At 43.8% G+C, this 21,791-nt stretch overlaps 1 protein-coding gene across 6 annotated transcripts in view; it reads right to left on the bottom strand.

Annotated features, from left to right (window-relative positions):
• Positions 1–21,791, bottom strand: part of GAB1 (GRB2 associated binding protein 1) — a 534,151-nt gene that overhangs the window by 90,610 nt on the left and 421,750 nt on the right. The window contains exon 6 of one of the 6 annotated variants that reach the window (XM_069631208.1): positions 15,084–15,568. The exons of the other annotated variants lie outside the window; for them this stretch is intronic. Coding sequence (XP_069487309.1) covers positions 15,492–15,568 — 77 coding nt within the window. The 3' untranslated portion in view covers positions 15,084–15,491. Of the gene's footprint in view, positions 1–15,083; positions 15,569–21,791 lie in introns of those variants that run through there. 6 annotated transcript variants of the gene reach the window in all.

Below are 21,791 nucleotides of genomic sequence, written 5' to 3'. Positions count from 1 at the left end.
CACAAATGAAATAATTTTGCCTAGATTCTCAACTCTCCACAAACATAAGCCGTGACCAGAGACTACTGTTAACCTTCATGTCCACCGCCTCTGGAACTGTATTTCCCTACAAACCCTGGGCCATGATGACCCCAATTTCTTATAGGCAAGCCTTTAGAAGCATCCTCTTCATATGAGCAAAGCTCCTCTGAGTCAGTGGCAGCTCGACAGTACATATATGAACCATAATAACCTGGATGGGCAGCTTGAAACTCTTCCCAGCCATTGTTTCTTCTGAAGTTAACCGTCGTATTTGGACCTCAATATTCATTTACCACTGTAAATGCTGCATTCACTGATACAAACTATAGACATCCACAACAAAATATTCAAAATCAGACATCTCAATCATGCTTATGTTGAAGAAAAACAGGGTGAAGAGACTGGTAGAGGCAACTGTACACAGCTCACGAGACACAGGCCATTACAAGACACAAATCAATAGAAGCTTAAACGAGTCCCGAAGTAGATCGATAGGCGGAGAACGTTTTGCAACTTGTGCTTTTAAAATTGTTACACACAATCAATAAACAAAGCAAATCTATCACTGGTTTGAGTACCGCATGTTTGACACCTCCACATCAAGGCTACATTATTATTATTCTTTTTATTGTTTGGTTTACATAAACCTTTTACAATTTGCAACTTTTTCATACAAAATTTCAAATATTTTCTTAAATATACACATAGTTACAACCACTGATATTTACACACTAAAATCATATACTTCGATCCTCTAAAATTTTATCAAAACATACTATACAGATAGATCTTTACTAAAATAAAACAATCAAACTTGTTCCCATGCTTTCATGGAGCCAATCAATTTACAAACCATATTAACAATTCATCATTGGCGTACTGCTTTTTGCATTCTATTGGGTGCTAAATAAGAACATTTTAATGAACATATGGTTATTAAAAATGATAGCCCTTTCAATTCCAATGCTGTTGAATTACCATGTAACATATCGTGCCATCATTTGTCTCTGTTAACATACAAAGTGTCCCTTACAAACCTAGAAAGGTATTCAATTCTTGAATCATTGAGACTGGTACACACCAGTAACAAATGTGCCAGTGATTCCTTCACCCGGGACCTTTACAGAATCTGCATCCAATAAAGCCTGTAGCATTTAATCCTCCAATTACAAGTCTTTGGTTACTGTTCAGAACATGAAAACGAAAACGCATCATCCTGTTTCTAAACAACTTTGAGGGATATTTTAACAAATAATTCTCTGGCTTTGGACACCAGGATACCACCTGTGCATATAAATTCGAATTCAACAGTATAATATTGTTCTCTATCCAATCAAACGCTTTTACTGTTTCTTTTACTTTTGTTGGTTTGCTTATCAAGGATTGAAACTTCATTCCCATACCTACCAGTGTCTTCAGACATGACGCATTTAAGGACATCATAAAATTACTCTTCTTGTCTGCGTGCATATAGTAATACAAGGAATCATTTTTTGCCATCATACATTTTCTCATCAGAGATAGTTTTTTAATCTTTATGATGCAGGCCAGAGAGGTTAAACCCAGCTCATATCGAATAATCTCAAAAGGTACGCATGTTGGTATAAAGAATAGGATTTTATGCCAAGGCTACATTAAGCATGGATCAAGTTTCTATTCAAGAGTTGCTTCTAGTGATCAAGTGCAGGATTTTACCTAAGAGTAAAAGTGAGGCTTAGCGCCACAGGGTGTTTTTATCCTGATGGTTTCATTCGGGCCAACTGAGGTGAAATTTGTGAGATGGACTTGACATTTTTGGGTGGATTTACGGTTGTCCAGATGTGAGGGAGAGGGGATAGCAATGGAGATTTGACGGTTTGGAAAGGCAAACATAATTAAGTGTGGCCTGGGTTACTATTTAGTTGATTATTTAGCATGTGTGTCAGCAGTTCGGGGTGGAGGATAGGGTTCTCAAACTGGGTGAGAAGTCCTAAACCCAATTTTTGGGTTTAGGAGGCTTCTTGGTTCATGAAGCACTTGTTACATTTGCAAAAGGCTCAATTTTTCTCAGGTATTCGTGTTTTATGGCTATGATGAGATTTATCAGTGCGGTCACGTGAGTTCTTAGATGTGAAGTTCTTGCTTTTGAGGTATTGTACAAAATTACCTACTCCCAAAAGTTTGATCCCCAATTTTCCACATATATATATATATATGTTCGGGGGGGGGGGGGGGGTAAGTGAATAAAAAATGTATAGGGGTAAGGTGGGGGAGTTGTGGGGGATCTCCCCCACATATATATTTGCGGAAAATTGAAAAAACAAAACTAAAAAAAACAGACTTTTGGGAGTCGAACTTTCCGGCTCGGTAAAATCACCTAGATCCGCTTTTGAAACAGGCTTTTATGGTGTTGGTATACTTTACTCTGTAAGGGGTGGGGGGTAACTTAATTGTCCCTTGTACTCAGTCTAAACTGTTGGGCTACGATAGGCGAGGTCTATGGTTGAACCAAGTGTGAAGCCCTTTAACGATCTGGAGTTTAAAATTGGCTTTGTTGAGATTAGACTTTGCGAATTGAGCAGTGTTGTAGGGGGCTGGCGATGTGTTGTAGGAGGCCGAGTTGTATTGTGGCTTGATCCAGAGCTCAGGGGTGGCATTATGGTTAAAAAAGATGTCTTGTGGATCAGATAGGCCCTGTTTGGAAGGGATGTTTGAAAATTCTAGATTGATATTTAGAATACATTTTAAGGTATCGCTTCAAGTATTCATGTAATGGGTGGTCTGGGGAACTGGTTGTACAAGTTGTTGGTGTGGTATTAGTCTGCAGGTAGAAGTCACTTTGGGTGAGTTGAGATGTTAAACAAGTGGTCATCTCGTACTCCTATTGTACCAGAGTGACATTTGAACATACTGCTTTTTCCTTGACATTTCATAGACACTTTGAGGGTCTAAAATCTCTCAGCGATTTGACGCCAATTCACCTGCACTAAGATCTGTGCATCGGTTCCCACTAGTTGCTTCCTTGTCCTTTAAGAGGCACATATTGTAGGAGAGCATTGGTAGACTACAGGTTAGAACACTGGCCCAGAGTAGCGAATAGCTAGGAGTGCTGTTTGACCCCCATCAAGGATGCTCTTTTGTTCCAGCCATTTAAACTTTTATAAAATAGGGTCTGCATTTGAGCAGTGACATATGTTAAAATGACATTTTTCAGAGTATAAATGTTAAACATTAAGTACGTACTGAAAACCTGATGGCCAGATTGGGGCATGGTGTTAGTAGTGTAGGTGAACGGATTGAACTCGTAGAAAGGCAAACTACGGTCAAACCCAGTGCTGCGATTACTTCTTATACTCAAAATGTACGTTTGTTGGAAGGATTGGTTTCTTTTTTAGGAATGGTCGGTGCTAAGAATCCCTAACTCAGTCTCTCTTTAATTCATTCAATTAAACACCATTTCTATTGTAGGATTTAAGATATTTGTTTCTTCTTTGTATTAAGTAGGGGAGCGAATGGTCTACCCTAGCTGGACCCAGCAGCTAATGTGATAAACTGTTAAACAGGAATACGGAGGAAGGGAACCTACAATCAGGTCTTTTATTCTGCCCTCCTCTACATTCGAATTTGCAAGGCAAACTCATTTAGATAATGTCATCTTATTACAGTATACTACCAACAATTAAAGTACTATACTGTAAACAAATATTGAGTAACATATATACATAGATCCATCATATGCCTTTTTTTTTAGCATGTCTGATACTTTTGAATGTTTGGTACATTTAAGTAGAAAGAAAGAGCATTGGCAGCAAGGTTCAAACCCACCCCCCACAGATGCTCCCCTTTTCAGGTCAAGTAGTCAAACATCCAGCCCACAAATGCTTTGGTTGTGAAGCATGTAAATACACATTGTGCATTACTGTGCACTGGGCAACACATACTCTTTTCTTTATTTTGTACAACTGAGCCAATCGGTTTTAAAAGGAACTGAACATTTTAATCACAGTGAGTTATAGTTGTAGCAGGGGTATAAAAATCAAGTAGCAAGTTACTAGCCAGCTATACAAAGTACGTTTCCACCTCAAATTAATACATATACATAGCGCACTATTTGTCACTTACCAAAAGTCAAATATCACTAGCCAATGGCTAGTAGCGGGTCAAATGTTGCACCCTGGTTGTCGGCCATTGCCTTTAACAGTTTACATTAAAGAAACAATAAAACTGCATACAAGATCACATTACCACACACCAGTGCCACAATGAGGACATGTTGGGTATGGCTGAAGCTTGTGCATGGGTAGTTCGCTGTGCACGTAGCGGCATACTGTGGTGAGTTGATATGTGCAGTGTTCTTTTAGGCTTTTCGCCGAAAGTGAAAAAAGGAGTACATGTGGGAGGTAGCTCTCCGAGATGAGTGATATTTTATTTCTGCAAAGAGCACTTAGGGTTTTGCCCGAGATTGCAAATGTCCATGACAATCACTGTATGCATCTTTTGTCTAACCTTCTCAGCACTTGTAGTGTGAAGGTAGAAGTTGGATGTAGGTTTGCGACTAATGGTTTGAACAAAACACAAAGATTGTATTGGGAATTGTGACAGGGACCCCTCCCAACCTGGGGCAAGAAGCACACTGTGAAATTAGCCAGAGCCACCCTATCCCAAATGTGGAGTTTGGGGGGCGGCCTATACCACCCCTCCCTCCCCCATGTGCCATGAATGTTATTAATGGTACCACACTGTCCCGTGATGCCTCCTGGTACTCTTTCTGGCCTGTGTTCTCATTTTTGTTTCAGGACTGCAGCTCCCAGCACTTGAGCACCACCAATACAACCCGAACTGAAGCCCTGGAAACACTAATTTGGACTTGAAGTCCTCTTGTCAAACAGGTTAGACACAAAACACCCGACCTACCAACCACAGGCAACCCCAGGCACCCGGGTGGGGGGGGGCAGCAGAAAAAGAACTGGTTGTTAGAAGAGACTGCAGGAAAACAGCAGAGACTGAAATTCTCCCCAAACCGAATTTGAAACCAACCACCACCACAGCAGGAAAATCACGAGAAAAACAAACATCCCAGACCCACAGCAAGCTGAGAGACCAGCAGATGCTGCAAATAAGTTTTTTTAAAATCTTTTCACCTGTGTGACTCAGCCCCTGGGGAAAGGGCACCAACCAATTGGCCATTGGAGTCAGGTGAGGGCTGAAGCCAATGGCGGGGGTGGTGCGGGGGGGTTTGAGGGAGGAGTTGGAAGCAGGAGCCACCCAGTAAATAAAGGGACATAATGAAGGGAATGGTGTGGGTGGCAGGGGCGAGGTTAGGAGGTACACCAAGAGACCAGGCTGCGGAGGACGGACAAAGGAGGAGAGTCCTGAAGAGTTGATGGAAGAGTTGGAGAAGAGTGCAGGTGAGGTATTTGAGAGAGAGAGTGGCACCAGCTGTATGTGTAGTGTGATGGGGGTGTGTAAAAGTTGAGTGGGAAAGGAGAGTGAAAACAGAATGTGTGGAGGAGGGAAGGAGGAAGTGTTGGGGAAGGGAGGCAAAACAAAGAGTGATTGAGTGTATGATAGGAGGGGTGGAGAGTGCATGGCAGTAGCGGGAGGGCAGAGTGAAGCACGAGGAAGGGGGGGGGAGTTGAAGAGATAGGCAGACAGTGTGTGGTGGAATTTGTGAGGAACGATTGGGGATCCCTTAGGAAGTCCTCACCACTAGCCAGAGACGTTATTAGATAGTAGTTGTACAGAAACTCACCCTGGGAACTACTTTTATACTGTCCTTTTTAGTTACCCTTTCACAGATTTAAAAGCTGTGCAGCACAAGCAGGTCCAAGGGTTGGACCACATTCCTTTTCATCATATTTTTATACGCCTCGGTATACATGCGCCCTCCCACTGTCCAGGCTACCCCATAAAACCCTATGCGCATGTCTAACACATACTCTGAGGGGTAGGTAATCTGAAGGAAGAGGGGAGTAAAGACACAAGTTAGAGTCCCTACTGTGAACAACTTGCGTTCACCGATTACACAAAGTCCCTCATCATCCAGACGCTAGGGAGAAATGCTTTACCCAAGACAACAGGGGTTTTAGACCGCAAGCATAGCAAGGGGCTAGAAGCCAAGCCAAATACACAGCTTGTTAGATGTACTTTGCTATATCTTAATTGGACAGCAATAGCAGAATGCTTGAAAAAGACACGAGAAGTGGCCCAAGCCGCCTCTTTGTAGATATTAAGGGTTAAGTGGAGCAGAAACACCACTGGATACTTCAGTGGCCTTCGCAGTATGTACAAGGCAGCATCAGTGGCATTTCTGCTCCACTTACCTCTTGGTAGCTACAGTGCCCCCAAATAGGGCCCATTCTTATGCCTTTTGTAAGCTTGTGCTATTGCTCTATAGTTATGTTTGGACGTTCAATTCAGTCATGGCCAGATAAATACTAGATAAAACTACAAGCAAATCACACAAACTAAGGTATGCCTTTGAAAAGGAGGATGTTATATAAAGGATTTCTTCCTATATTTCTAAAAGCTTCAATAGCTACCAAATATGGCCTACATGTTTTAAAAGCTGGATACTACTTCTTGCAAGCTCAAACAAGAGATCCATGAAGATTATTCTGGCAGAAGCCTAACGGCAAACATACTGAGCCACCTGTTCTTGAATGTACTCCTCACAGAGACATAGCAGGCTAATAGATTTTGTTTAGGAACTCGAGGTTTTCACAGACTGGTTGCTTTGGAGTAATGCAGCTTAGTTCAAAGATGGAAAGGAGGGCTGGGGAACCTTTCTACAGTCAGATTCTGCTGGTGCACAATACTCATCTGAGGTACAGGACACCATTCCAGGAAGTCACAGAACCATAAGCATCACCCAGCATAAACTGAGTGAGTTGGTAAACCTAGACATATACCCTACTGAGATAACACAGCATTTCCCAAAAAGCCTTTCTAAACTGCGGAATCTGTATGACAGTGGTGGGCCCATATAAGGTGATTCTATATATCCCTAGAAGGCCTATTTCAACTCGAGCCATCTGCAGTGATCTACAATTATGTTTTCCTACTATGCAATGGAAAAAGAGCAGGATCTAAACAGTGTAACATTTAAAGCAAATGAAAATTAAATGTGATTGTTCGGCCTGTCTCCCCTGCAGTGAAGCCCTTAAGCCCGTGAAGGAGCTCCACTTCAAATGGGACAACTGTTGTTCAACCACATCCTAACGTTGGCATGAACCACGATAGCTTTTGACTGACAGCAGTGCACTGAACATTGCATCAAAATGTCCTTCGTGGTCATCCAGGATCATAACCTCTTGGCTCAAATGACTCAATAGTGGAGGTCATGGTGATGTATCTTCCAGTGAGAATCAAATTTCACCAACCTGGAAAGAGTAGAGGGTGGGATGTTTTAGAGATGGACGCCTGTCGTGGAGATCTGAAGTTGGGGTGAAGGTTTTGGCAAACTAATGGTGCTGGGGGTACAGCGTTGTTTCCAACTTCTGGAGGCTGCACCTTTCCAAGACTGCTGTGGCCAGTTGGTAAATGGAATGAAGGCAACAGAAAGAATACACAATCACACTGAAAACTGGTTAAATGTTGCATGGTAACAGGAGCGAGAGTGGAAACCCAGGCCTCAGTCCTGAGCATCAAATTGGAGCTGGAACACTGTGTACTGTAAAGATGGTGGCACCCTGGCCAGTAAACCTTGGCAGGTCATATCATCCGACGTCTGCAGCCAGCACAGGACTCCATCTTGTGGTACCTTTAGACCAACATGAGGTTAAGGAGAGAAGGTGTGGGGTTCAATGTGATAAGGCAAAAGGGTGGTTGGGTGGTGGGTGCTTGTACAGAGAAGTGACGGATCCAGAGAGTGACGGATGGGATTCAATGTGCCAGTTTGTGGGATTCACTCCCAAGCACTCCACTGCCAGTCTATATCAACTAACACAAAGATGTGGAAATGCGTCTTGCTTCTTATGCCTTTATGCTACAGGACTAACCCCATAGATATTAGGTTTAGTTCTTATCCCGTCAATTGATTGGTTGGCGTTCGAGAACACAGGCCATGTGGCTCAGGTCAATATAGGTCTTGTTGGCTTTTTCTGGGGAGGTATAGGGTATTTGGTGCTTCAAGAGTATCGCTTCTTGGACTCCCAAACCCTTCTTTTTTTGCCCACCAACTACTTGGCAGAACGTCCAAAATAGATTTCTGGGTACTTTGGGTCTCTGGGGTTTTTTCAAAATATTTCTCAGTTAATTCAGTAATTTGGCTAGGCCTTTTGAAAAAACCTGGTCTCCTGCTGGGATCAGTTCTTCGTGGCCACTAGGGCAGATGCTGAACTAGTTTTTTGTGTGTCAGAATGATAATTATGGATAGCTTTTGTGGTGTTTGCTAGTCTTATTACGCTCGCTATTCTCGACCTATGAGCAGTTGGATTGCCATTGATTCGTTTTGATAACCTCCCCGGTGTGCAGTCGTAGATACTGAGAGGGAGAGTTTGTGGCGCAACAAGCTGGAATGTGCCAGAATGCATGCACCCAACTGGCCATATCTGCCGTGCTCCGATCCTGGACTGTTACTGTATCCCATAACAAGCAATGCTGCAACTGCATGAAAGTCTATTTGGCCGAAATTGTTGCAATAAACTTGTCAAAATGGGCTACTGGTGGAGAAATGTTTTTTGCTCTATAAACTCCATTTTAAAACATCCTTCTGAAGAGAAATATATTTTTCAGCACACATCAAATGGAAGACTTACTTTATTTTTTTTTAGCACCACTAGCAGGTACTCAGTTAAATTGAGAAAAACTGACATTTGGGAATGATCTTCCAGTCCTTTCATCTCACCTTCAGAGTTACACTCAGTACCAAGGTCATCAGTCAGGACCACGGGGCTACAATGACCTTTATATCTTTAGCTGGATCCAGGTCTGCAAGAGGAACAGAGGTGTTTTGACCCTCCAGCACAAGAGGGATACTACCATGACTTGCACAACATGGGTCGAATTCCTGATAAACCAGCGCCAAAGACTGCACTGGGGTTAGTAATAGCAACTCAGTGAAGACTGATCCATCAGGCACTTTAGATTATGTACGATAAGAGGTTCTGACAATCCAAACTATTTTAGGGTGGTGTGGCGAATTGAGGGAATTCATCCCTTCTCCCCAAAGAGGAGACAACCACTCCACCCCCTGTGAGGCTAGGGAGATGAGCCTGCTCGGCAAAACCCATCCCCCTCCCTCGAGGGGTCGAGGCAATTGAGACCTCACTGTGAGAGACTCCCCCGTTGGGAACAAGGGCTTGCGTTCCTGTGAGGAACTCCGTGAGGCCCTCAAAATGATGACCTATCTGAATTTATCTAACATAACGAAACATTATAAATTCCATAAAGATGAAGGGAACTTATGCTATCCACAACAGGAAACAGACTATTCCTTTAAAATCAGTCCCTCCAACGGACTGTGCCAAGGATGCTGAAAAGGTATGATATGACAAAAGATAGGGAGAGATGGCAGCCGAGGAGAGAAGCCAGAAAGCAGAGAGAACCCGGTGAAGCTCCCTGTGTGTATCAAATTGGGAGGTTGAGCTCTTGCAGAACTCAGAGCCCGCGTAAGTCAGTCATGCTCTTATGCACAACCAAAGATGCTGCGAGACCGGCATGTGAGAACAGAAGAAAACATTATGCGATTGAAGAGAGATATGTGGTGGTGTGACCACAGCAAAGCAGTGGTGGGCAGTCCACTCGCAGAACAGCGCCGATATCGCTGACATGAGAAAACCACTGAGGAAACCACTCCCGACCCAAGACAGAGCAAGTTTGAGTCAGAAGACAAGAAGGAAACACATGGGAACCAGAAGGTACGACAAGTGAGACGCACAGCCAAGAAGAATTGGAAGAGAGCCCAAGACCTTACCAGTACCGGTCACGTTACCCCTCGGAACATAAAGTAATACTGATAACTTGATTACTGGACAGTTAATCATAACAAAAAAAAAAAACTCATCCCAGTGCTAATGAGAAACTTATTGGAAATAGGCTGAGGCACGAATCATATTCAAGAAAGGCATAACTACATGAAATACACAAAGTGGGAGAGGAGTAAAGTTGAAAACTTGTTGCCTTGGGAGAAGGGAAAAGTCAACCCCGGTCCCGAAGATGAGAAAGAGAATAGAATAAAGACTTTTGGGAAAATACACTCAGGAGTCCAGGAAGTCAAAGCTCATATGAAACAGCAATCTGGAAGGAGAGGCTAGAACCCGATAAGAAAGACAGAAGGAATTTGTACAAAAGTAAGACTGTTTGCCCAAAATGTCCCCTACAAGAGTTACAGAACTTAATCCAGAACATAACAAGAGACTACTTGTGTATGGTCTATTGAGTGGAACCAAAGCACATGGAAAATTCTGTGACATACCACAGCAACCAAGAATAGGGAGTACTACTCCTGTCCTTAGTTACATTGGTGGTAGGGTCAGTTAGGTTAGATTTGCACAGTGGACATGCTTATTTTTGGACATTCACCCTGACCGACTGGCACCTTTGTTAGTAAAATAGGTAATGTACACCCCATAGATACAGGAAGAGTAAGGCCTTATTTTACTTCGCAATAAAAGTAAACCTTAAAATGCCTCCACAGCCTGTCTTTCTTCTGATCCTCCACAGAGGAAAAAAAATGGAGTGGTGGTTGAGAAGTCAAGAAAGAGTTAAACATCAATGGCATCAGACCTTTGATATCGTTAACATCAAAGGATCTGGCAGTGCCTATAGATTTGAGTCCATAAATGAGAAGAGAAAACGACGCAGGTGAGAAGGTTGTCACAGAAGAGGGCATCAGGTAGTTCTCAGGGCACAACCAATTCCCAAGCACAGGTTGCAATTAACTCAAAAGCTATGAATGTGGAGTTACTCTCTTTAAAGGGGTAACTACAAATTAACAAGCACATAGGTTTCCTTACTTTTCCACAAAGATGAACAATTTACAATTTTCTACTTTGTTAATTTTATAGTTCACAGTTCAATGCGTTCCTCTTTTGTCACTTGTGTGGCTGTACTTGCTTAGTGAATAAAGCAGAGCAGGGACATATTTAGGCATAACTATACCAAAAGAAAGTGGTCTGGCCACCACACACTAAGTCATCTATTTTTACTAGATAACCCTATCTACAAGTGGAAAGAGTCTGGACTCAGCCTGTTTTCCTGCAGGTCTCAAAAAAGCAACATGATGCAAAATACAACTTATGGAGTTTCTCTGGCGGAATGTCGTGTGCTGATCCATCAGTGCGGCCCCCTGAATACCTCCAATCATCCATTTAAAATAAATGGTTGCTTTACTCAGTGCAGTAGAAAGAAATTAGCAGGAGAACTTGTTGTGTACAAAGTACTAACTTGTGAAATTTCATCCCTGAGAATCTGCGTCACAAATGAACCTCTTAATTTCAGATGACAGTAAAAACCTACTAGTTCCCCACTGCGTAGTGGCTGCATTACCCGCAGGACTTCCAATACCTACATGGAACATGAACCAGGATAGCTTGCCTGTAAAATTTACTAATCTTCTACTAAATCGGGTTATGTGAAGCAGCATGAGAGCTAAAAAGACAACTGAAAATAGGATATGCTAATAAAGAGGTACCACCAATTTTAGAAGTAGAAATGGAAGAAGCAAATGCGTGACTGGAAGAATACATTATTCGTCATATTCAAAGGAAATCTATTTTTGATACACAGGGGGAAGTGATGGCGTTCAACCTCCTATGAATAGTGACTTCACGTCAGTGGTATGCCAAAGCACATGAACTGATTACACAGATCCTCAGGTTTGTCCCGTCGGGTGATTCCAACAGAAAAACAATAATCTATGCACCTCATGCCACAGTAGTGAATTTCAGAAAGATCAACAACTCTTTCAAAATTTGACAATCCATCAGCTATGAAGACCATTTGTCTATAATACAAAAAAGCAAATTCATACCAGCAGGAACATTTGGCAAGCTCATACATCAGGCCTCACAGAGGGTTGATGGCCCTCAATAACCATGGACAGACCACAGCACTCGAGTAAACCATCTGCTATAACCACCTATGAACGTCATACGTACTTGTGGGTCAGTCATCGCATGGCAGGTTTGCCATTACCCCATCTCCATAATGAAGTAGTAAAGAAAAAAGTACAAGGAATGACCTGCTGAATGAAAGTATGCACCCGTGGAATTTACCAGCCCCATACAGGCCGTGAATGAAGCAAGTGCAATAAGCATGGACGTTCTGAACCTCTACTTGTCTCAAGTAAATCAGATGAGCATTAGAAAGTCACTGCATTCTGGCTTAGGCAGCACGTCTCAACTGAGAAATATGCAGAGCATCAGCAATGGCTGCCAATTGTCAGGATCCAAGGCACAAGAGCAAGGCAGAAGAGGAGCTTGACAAGAAGGGGAGTCCAGGGAGGTTGGAAGATCTGGTACAGATGGAAATTGCGTGGAAAGGCAGCAAGGAGATAAAGGGAAAAATGTCTCTGCTAGGTTATGGATAAGGTATTTTAGGGAACCAATTTCCAGTCCAAGATGGCATCCAGATCATATTTGGAATTAGCAGATAAAGGACTAGTCTTACTAAGGGAGTCTGGCTTAAAAACAAATAAGCAGGACAGCGGCAAGAGATTTGCTTGGCAATGTAATTCCATGCATCTCTTCTGTGGTTTGTTTCTGGCCCCTTGAAGCTAATCTTGCCAAGTGTGTGCCCATACTAGTTTGCCGCCCCTGACCATACGATCTGCCCCCCCCCCTGTTGGGTTTGAGGTGGGCCCGGTTTCCCTTTTTGCTCCTCTCCTTTGCTCTCCTCTGTTCTCTTGATACCACCCGCTTCACTGTTCCTGCTTCCCTCTCATGCAGCATTTATCAAGCGCATGATCAAACTGCCGTGTTTTTCGCTGCACTGGCCATTTCCTTACGGCGCTTGCTTTCCCTCAGAAGATCACTGTCTCCAGAGCTCTGGTTCTCTCGAGGCTGGACTACTGCAACAGCCTCTTTCTAAATTTGTCTGCTTCTACTCTCCGTCCACTGTAACTCATCCAGAACAGGACTGCAAGACTTGTCCTTGGCCTCAAGCCCAGGTATCGTACTGGCTCCCAGTGGCTGCGAGGATTAAAACCCTCTGCATTGTCCACAAGGCCTTCTGGGGCCTGGAGCCTCAATACCTTCAACTCTCTCTTCCTAAATATCTTCCTTCTCGAGCTCTTCGCTCATCCGCCTCCAACTCCCTCAGGGACAGTCGCTTCTCCAAACAACAAGTTGGTAGCAGATCTCTTTCTGCGGCTGGGGTCTCCATCCGGAACAGCCTCCCTGCCTTCCTGCCTCCCTGAAACTTGAGAACCATCTCCGGTTGCGGAAGCACCTCAAGACCTTGCTCTTTGCTTCTGCTTTCTCCCATCCTCTCCCCTGCTAAACTCCTGACTGAAACTGCACTGGTCACCTAGCTACTCTGATCTCTGGCCCAGGTCCCCTCCCAGCCAGCTGCACACCTGCACTGCTTCCCAGGCAACCCCATGCACTTGGGGGCTGTTCTGCATTCCCACAGTTCCCTCCAGTTCCTGACACTTGATGTCTGCACTCAGCCCTGCACTTGCCACATTTTGGGCGCACTTTTTACCTATTGTTTGATTTATTCTATTTAATTTTTACTGTGGATCCTATGTACTGCACTGCCCCCGTCCCCTTAAACCCTCCGCACTTTCCCTTTCCCCCCCTTCCCTGCACTTTTGCAATCTCAATGTCACCTGGCCTAGTTAGATCGTTGTCTCCGTCTTCCCTCTGTTCCCCCTCCCTTGCCTCGTCGCGCCTTGAAACACTGGTGTATAGGCGTGTTATAAATGCCATATCATATGCTACCAAACCCCCTTTGCGGTTCTTCCCTGCGATGCCCTGGTTACGCCTCGTTGCTATGCCTGCTAAGTGTGAACAAATCTTTCTGCATGTTTTTTCTCATTTGGCAGCATGTTGGCTTGCCCGATTTTCAGAAATCTTTACTTCCCTGCATTTCTCCCATTAGGTTTCCGGCACCCCCCTCTCAGAGGTCAAAGTATTCCAGCTGCAATTTTTCCCTGCACTTCCAAGGGTGTTGCTATTGCAACATTGAACAAAGAGGTAAAGGTGGGTGTTGGCTGGGCATCATGCCCTTAATCCCTCTGAGTAGGTCCTCCGATAGATACTTAATTATTGGTCATTACTGTTCTATGCAGTCAAGTAATGCATGTCCTTTTGTCTCATGTGAAAAGGTGAAGAGACTGCCCCTAATCTTCCCGTGTTTTGACGCCCCGCTGTCCCCAGGTCAGTGAAATTCTGTTGTGTGGTCCTCATCAGTGGGCTCTAGGGTTCAGGGAAAGGGAAGGCTTGGCATCCGGGTGCGCTGCCTTGATAAGGGGACACCAATGGATAGTAAATCATTGATTAACAGCTGTCATTAATCTAGGTGGTGTTTATAACAATAAAACACACAAACATACACAGGAAATCAAAGTGCTTGAATTTGGACTAAAAATGCTAAGTGGTATTAAGCACTTTCACAAACACCACTAATGAAAATTAGATGTAAATTTAAAATATTTCAGAAAAATCAAACTGGACTCCTGCTAAGTACTTACATTTTTAACATTCATGGAGTCAAAAGAATTAATTTTCCTGGCATTGTGCAGTTGAAAGTCTGCCATGTCCACACTCTAAAGTGGTATCTAATACAGTGGGGATTGGGCTAAAACATCTAAAAGATAGGATTTGATTTCTGAAGTACTTTGACATCAAAAAAGGCCACTAAAGAGTCTGTGAGAATCTGCCAATACCACATTAAGCAATCTGTGCAATTTTAATGGAGAGAATGGAACACTCGCCTGCATCTGAACCCAATTCTATGCTAATTTCATGCTGTCAAAATAAATATGTATATAAACGTGTTTTGTATGTGATATGTATATGTAGCCATGTTAAACTAAAACTACCTCGATGGCCAATTCCTCCGATTACAGGTTATGGCATACAATCAAGTTACCTACCACATTTCACTTTGAAACTGTTGAAATGATCGACGAAATGTTTTGTACATTTAAAACGTTTATTCCATTTGCTTCGATTCCAATATGACGGACATTCAAATGACGAGAGCATAGAAAATTAAAAATCAAAAAGGCTGACAATGTCTATTGATGCAATGATACATCCACACATCTAAATTCGCCCATCTCAGGATAATCAGTCCACTTTCAATGTTTGAGTCATAATGATGAAGAGAAAGCTCCAGTCAATCTAAATAGCAATGCTAATAGGTAATCTTTCAGGTTCAGCTGAGAATAAACCTCCTGTTGCACTCTGCTGAGTATTCAAGAGTCATTCCTTGGGTGACAACATCCGAAGGTTCTTCAAGATATTTGTTGGCCTCTCGTTGCTTCCTAACATCATGGTTTACGATCCGTATACAAGCTCGGATTTATAGATCAGGTGTCATCATTCGTAGTCCTGTAGGAACTCTGTTCGGCTGCACAACGTAGAATATGTGTTGGTATTTTCGGTTGCGCAGAATCCTAATCCACCACAAAGAAAATGCAGGATAGTGGTTTTAGAAAAAAATGGCAACATCTCTTGTATTATCGACACAAAAAAGTAGCAAAACACGCAAATGTCCAATCTTCTACTTTTCCAAGGAAAACACGGAAGATACGCCTATTTTCAGCAAGGACCCGTTCAAGAAAGGTGTATCTCATAATACATGTGTAGGGCTTTTACTATGGTACAAAGTATCACAAATTCAACTCTTCATTTGCCCATCGTCAAACACAGGTCCTAGAAGAGTGGCCAGAAATTCCAATGCATGCTTCACGTCTGCACCACTGTTCACTATTTGCCCATGGATACATTTGAATCCGTCAGCAAACTGAGTTTAGCATATTCAAGAAAAGTTCAGAAGCTAAACCCTGCATCAATCCTTTACACCCACCCTTCACAATACCAAATCTGTCTGCCACCTTCTCATACGTTGAGGCATGTAAACGTTACGATTAATTTAGTCCTATGGGTCTACAGAAATCTTATTACTTGATCTGTTTTCCCTATTTTTAAACAATGGGATTCGGGCTAAAATAGACTACCCAGCTTTTGCAGTTTAGCCCTCATTTCCTATATATTTATAGTCAATCAGGTCCACAGGTTCCTTGTGAAGGCTAGAACTGAAACACTTGGTTTTTAGTCATTCCTATAAAACACACCCTACCCCCTTTCAATATTAATGTTGTCCTTCACTGAATTTCCAAAACATGGCCAAAGCGTAGTTAGTATACTGTGGTAAGGATTAAGTTACTTACCTTTAACTCCTGTTCTCCAGCATTGGTATCGTGGTTCAATTCACATGCTGTTGAATATACATGGTCAGGTTGGGAATCCTCGGTAAAAAAGCAGTTTTAAAGAATATAAGAAACTGCACTCACTTTTAGTGTTCCATTAGACATGTTTTATCATTTACCCTTTACTCAATAGGCAGTGCCTCCCTTAGATCCACCCCTGGAGGCTATATTGAAAGATACCTATGCTGAAGAACAGGATTTACAGGTAAGTAACTTACTCCTTGTCCAGCATTAGATCTTCCATAGATTCACATGCTGTTGAATAGATTACAAAGCAGTAAAAATGTGCATATATATGATACATTACTCACCGTAATCGTATTTCTGATGCTTGTAGCTGTTTAGATTCACATGCAATGCATAGGCTGACATCTAGTGGTATTTGCAGAGTACTACATGATTTGTTTTCGAAACTCGAAAAAGGGACGTCGACTGGGTGTGTCACTAATACTATCCCTAGTGTGGCGTCTATTGTACCCATGGTCCTTCACACATCGAGGTCCCTCAGATTGTTTTGTTTCTGACATCGTAGTTGGACGCTAGTTTGCAGAGTTCTTCAGGCTGATGCCTTTGATTAGAAAATGTTTATCTTAGATTCTATTCTTTCCATAACCGCCCATCGCCCCATATTCTGCAGCGGAGTTTGACGGATGGCGCCATTGTCGACGAGGAACAATCGCCTCAAAGGACACGGACCGTGGACTTCACAGGCCTTACTGGGCCACGGCCCATCACAGCAGGGAGAGTGGGGGGAAGCTATACTACTTCTCCTTTTAGAGAATGCCTAATCTCTTACTCTCATTTCCTTCTCTTCACTGTGCTGCCATTTCCATTAACCATGGAAAAAACACTAAGTTTTTCCCTTCCTGTAATAGGAAGTACCCCATGGGTAGAGACAAACAGGGTGTGTAACCACCGTCTCCCAGGGGATCACCCCGAAAAGAACTGCAAATCTTGCAAGCTCTTTCGAGCCAAAACATTAAAGGACTGTAGAAATAAAGGTGGGCCACCCACTCCATGCAGGATGAGGCCTCCATTGACGTCGAGGGAGCTTCCAGTGATGGCATCGTCGGTGTCCTAAGTAACGCCAAGGGCGAATGGGATTCGACAAACTACCATGTGCGAGCCCGCGGCTCCAATAAGCAGGCTGTCGGTCCTATTACGAGACTACACCCGGTGACTCAAGCACACACACTACATGCTACACTAAGCACACATCCCACAGCCGACCATCAACGAAGCCGTCAACTGTTGAAAGCCATGCAGTGTCAAAGGAAAGGTCCTCTAAAACATCCCTGTCCTCTGGGCCATCGCATTCGCCGCATGACAGGCTTCCGAAACAGACCCACAAGTCAGTTTCTAACATGCGCATAAAACATACAGCCTTTCGCGCGCCAAAGGCACGAGTCGAAAGGCGCTTCGATGGCCCCTTCCACTACATCTAAAATTAGAGAACTCATTAAAAAAACATCCTGGCCCTCTACATCGGGGGTCAACTAAAACAACTCCTTGGTGGTTACCACAACTAGGAAAAGAGCAAGCACACCGCTAGCCTCTGCAGAGTCCCCACCAGATAAAGAGAGTAAAGAAATGTAACCCTTGTCAGGAAGGTGGCTTCCTCTGCTACCTATCAGACCAGGATAGCCAATAAAACTACTCTTTTGGCTAGCTACAGTTGCCATAAATGGGATGAACTGCTACTACAAATTAAAACAGTCCCAGAACCTACAAAATCTCAACTCCTAAAAACTATAGCAAACAAGTTGCTAACTGCATCCTAAAGAACAACCTGGATGCTGCGGACAATGCAGGCCGTATTATAGCCATAGGTACGCTCATTAAGCATCATGTCTGGCTTAGACAATCAGGTTTCAAACTTGAAACACAGGCCACGGTACTCAACATGCCTATTGAACCCAATGCTTTGTTTGGCCAAGCTGTTGAGGATGTCCTTAAAAGTGCCAAAGGAGAGTATGAAACCCTAAAACCGCTTGGGCAGTTGTCCAACAAGCCTTTCTTGCAGAGAGGGACTTCCAACACAAGACGGTTCCATGGACAGGGTAATCAATTACCCTGGGTCAACTCACAGGGACAATCTTCCTCCTCCAATTTTCAAAGAGGCTATAAAAGATCCAGAGGTTGAGGCTCCTCAGCCAATCCAAACAATGACACCCTGCTCCTGCTCCCCCTCCCATGCCACTGCAGTAGGAGGTTGCATTTCTCAATTCACCCACACATGGGAGGAGATCACGTCAGACAAGTGGGTCTTGTCCACCATTGCGGGCGGATGTTGTATAGACTTTCCACAAAAACCACCCAATCACCCGCCAAAGCACAAGAAAAGGACACGGGAAGAAAGGCTCATATTATTGGAGAAAGTAAAAGCCCTACTGGAGAAACAGTTTGCCCCAGCAAACCAGGTAAACAAGGTTATCTATTCAACGTACTTCCTTGTGCCAAAGAAAGACCTAACAATGAGCCCGGTACTAGACCTGCTCTCAGCAAAGATGTATGTTAAGTCACAAAGATTTCGCATGACAACACTTCAGGAAGTCATTCCCCTTCTAAAGTAGGGGAACTACATGGCAACATTGAAATATCAAAGTATGCATCTTTCATATCCAATGTTCCCAGTGCACAGAAAATACCTGCACTTCCAGATAGCGGGAGAACACTACCAGTTCAAGGTGTTCCCCTTTGGCATATCCTCGGCTCCAAGGGTGTTCACAAAAGTGCCAGCCGTAGCGGCAGCACAACTACGCAGAGAGTCCGTCCCAGTGTACCCTTATCTAGATGACTGGTTGATAACAGGGGAGAACCCTCAAATTTGCAAATTCAACACGCAGCAAACTATTAACCTTCTATTCCAATTAGGCCTCTCCATCAATGAGAAAAAGTACATTTTGTACCCAGTCAAACAAAACAATTCCTGGGGGCAACTATAAAGACAAGAGAAGGTCTGGTCTTCCCCTCAAACTAAAGAGTTCAGGACATGCTTCTACAGGTACATCACTATCTAGGCGGTCACCAGATAACTGTATGCAATGCAATGCGCCTGCTTGGGATGATGGCTTAATGCATCTACCAAGTTCCACATGCATGGCTGCGCATGCGCCCAACGCAAGAGTGGTTAGCGAAACAATGGTATCAGGCACGCGGACAATGGGACGATCTAGTGCTCGTTTCCCTAACCCGGGTACAGGCTCTTCGTTAGTGGTCCAGAAAAAGGAAAACCCTTTTGCAATCCACCATTACAGGCAATACTAACAACCGACGCCTCACTCTCAGGATGGGGAGCTCATTTCCTGCACCAGACAGCTCATGGGCAGTGGACACGCACCACAGCCCAAAACAACATCAACCTCGTGGAACTTCTAAAAGTTCTTAAGGCTCTGCAATCTTTTCAATGGCATCTACTAGGTCAGACAGTATAAGTCCTCACCGAAAGAACTACTGCCATGTTCTACCTAAACAAGCAGGGAGGCACACACTCTCCAAGTCTGTCCAACTGTCCAAAAAGATTTGGAGGTGGGCACTCAAGATTTCAACAGGTGGTGTTGAAGAAAACCAGAACGACCAAGGGCTTGTTCAGGTGATGCGAGGATGGCACCTTAGGTATGAACTGTGAATTGGTCTGTAAGAGCACTTTGTTTTTAGGGGACATGAGGCAAGGTGGTTGAGAGGATAGCGCCTGAATCTCACTCACTTCTAGAAGAGGTGATGGCCACCAACAAAGCTACCTTACAGGAGACTAACTTTATGCATAGGTTCAAATGGGGGTTCAAACAACCTGGTGAGAATGATGTTCATTTTCCCAGAAGGGAAAGGGGCAGGCATGTGCACAGGAGGAAGTGTGAAAGAGTCCCTTCATAAACATCTTAACAAGTCTGTGTGACCACAGAGAAGGTACCAAAGATGTACATGGGTTGCGAGAAATGGCAGCCAAATGAACTTTGATGGAGTAAATATCACGTCTGCTGGTAGCCAAGGAAATTGAGTATGATAGTATTTGGTGTGGCAGGAAATTAAGGGCATCAACCCAGTGGCTGGAACACCAGACGGTGAACCTCTTCCATTTTTTGTAATAACAGGAGATGGTACAGGGGCCGTTCCCTGGGCAGAACATACACAAATCCTATAAAGCAAAATTGCAGGTAACGCCCAGACCCGGAGGTTAATCAGTGTTTGAACAGAGGAAACAGTAAGACATCAAGCAACAGCACAGTGCAGAGTGACTTTAATCATATTTGTTGACCAACCAGGTTTTCACAAGGCTCTTGAAGGTAGGGTCGGAATGCTAATTTCTGATGTTTGGCACTAGGGAGTGCCAGTGATGGAGCATGTTGATGTGCCTGAACTCTAGGGACATCTGAGCCAGGCTTTGAGGTTGAGAGAAGAGGGGTAGTGGTGGAGAACTCTGCCCCCTTTCCCTGTATGCAGGCAGGAGTGTGATGGTGGAGCTGTGGAGATATCTAGAAGCTCCGAGTACCAGCATGGTCTTGGCTCTGCAGAAGTTCCCACTGGTGGCAGGAGCAGAGCTTCCTGCTGAGGTAATCTACCACTCCCAATTTTAGGACTCTGCAAATCTGGTCTTGTAGGAATAGTTGGAATTGTTTAAGTCCAGACTTTCTAAGGGGCTTAGAATGTACATGCAGATAACGGCATCTAGCATTGGTGCAGGTCGTCAGACCATTCCTTTGAATCTGGCTTGGACTTTAGTATTGGAGGCGAAAGGATTGTGATGGATTCAACCTGGATAACTCCTCTTCCTCAAATAAAATAATCTTCTGGACCTTAGAAGTCTGTGTCAATGGTGTGCTCCAGGATAACCTGAAGAGCAACATTGAAAGGCTAAAAAAGTATAGGCGTAGCATAAGGCTGGAGTGTGAAAATGGGCTGCTCTTCTAGGTGACCTGAGCAGTGAAGTATCAGGCAGCTGGCACATCAATGACAGGAGCATAGACAAGGGTGTTGATGAAGCAAATGTAGACGGGATGAACATAGATGGTCGTTTATGGTGGTCACCGACAAGCCGGGTGTCGTAGCACAGCTCCTCACTTGAGCAGGTCTGAGGCCACAGTGCCTTCCTTAAGCCAGAGAACTAGTCTTCTGTGTATCATTTAAAGTCTTGTTGAAGAAAGACTAACAAATGGATCAAGCAACCAGAATGGTCAGGGTAAAGGCAGTAAAGGCCCTCCATGTCGGTTTTCCACATAGATGCTCTTTAGGCTGCAAGTAGAACAGGTTTTTGAAAAGGATCTTTCTGGTTTTGGTAACAGTCACCGATGCTACCCAGAGTAAATCTATGCTCCTCTTAGGGGAGTACTGTAAGAAATCTGAGGGTATCCTCACTCCTACTCCACCTGGATCCTCTTTTCAGGTGGCCAGGGAAAGATCATCGCTTTTG

Source organism: Ambystoma mexicanum, chromosome 6q, assembly GCF_040938575.1.
Source record: "Ambystoma mexicanum isolate Mex_15411 chromosome 6q, UKY_AmexF1_1, whole genome shotgun sequence".
NCBI classification, from domain to species: domain Eukaryota; kingdom Metazoa; phylum Chordata; class Amphibia; order Caudata; family Ambystomatidae; genus Ambystoma; species Ambystoma mexicanum.
Note: the sequence above shows the minus strand (reverse complement) of the source record. Positions and strands in the feature narration are given on the sequence as shown.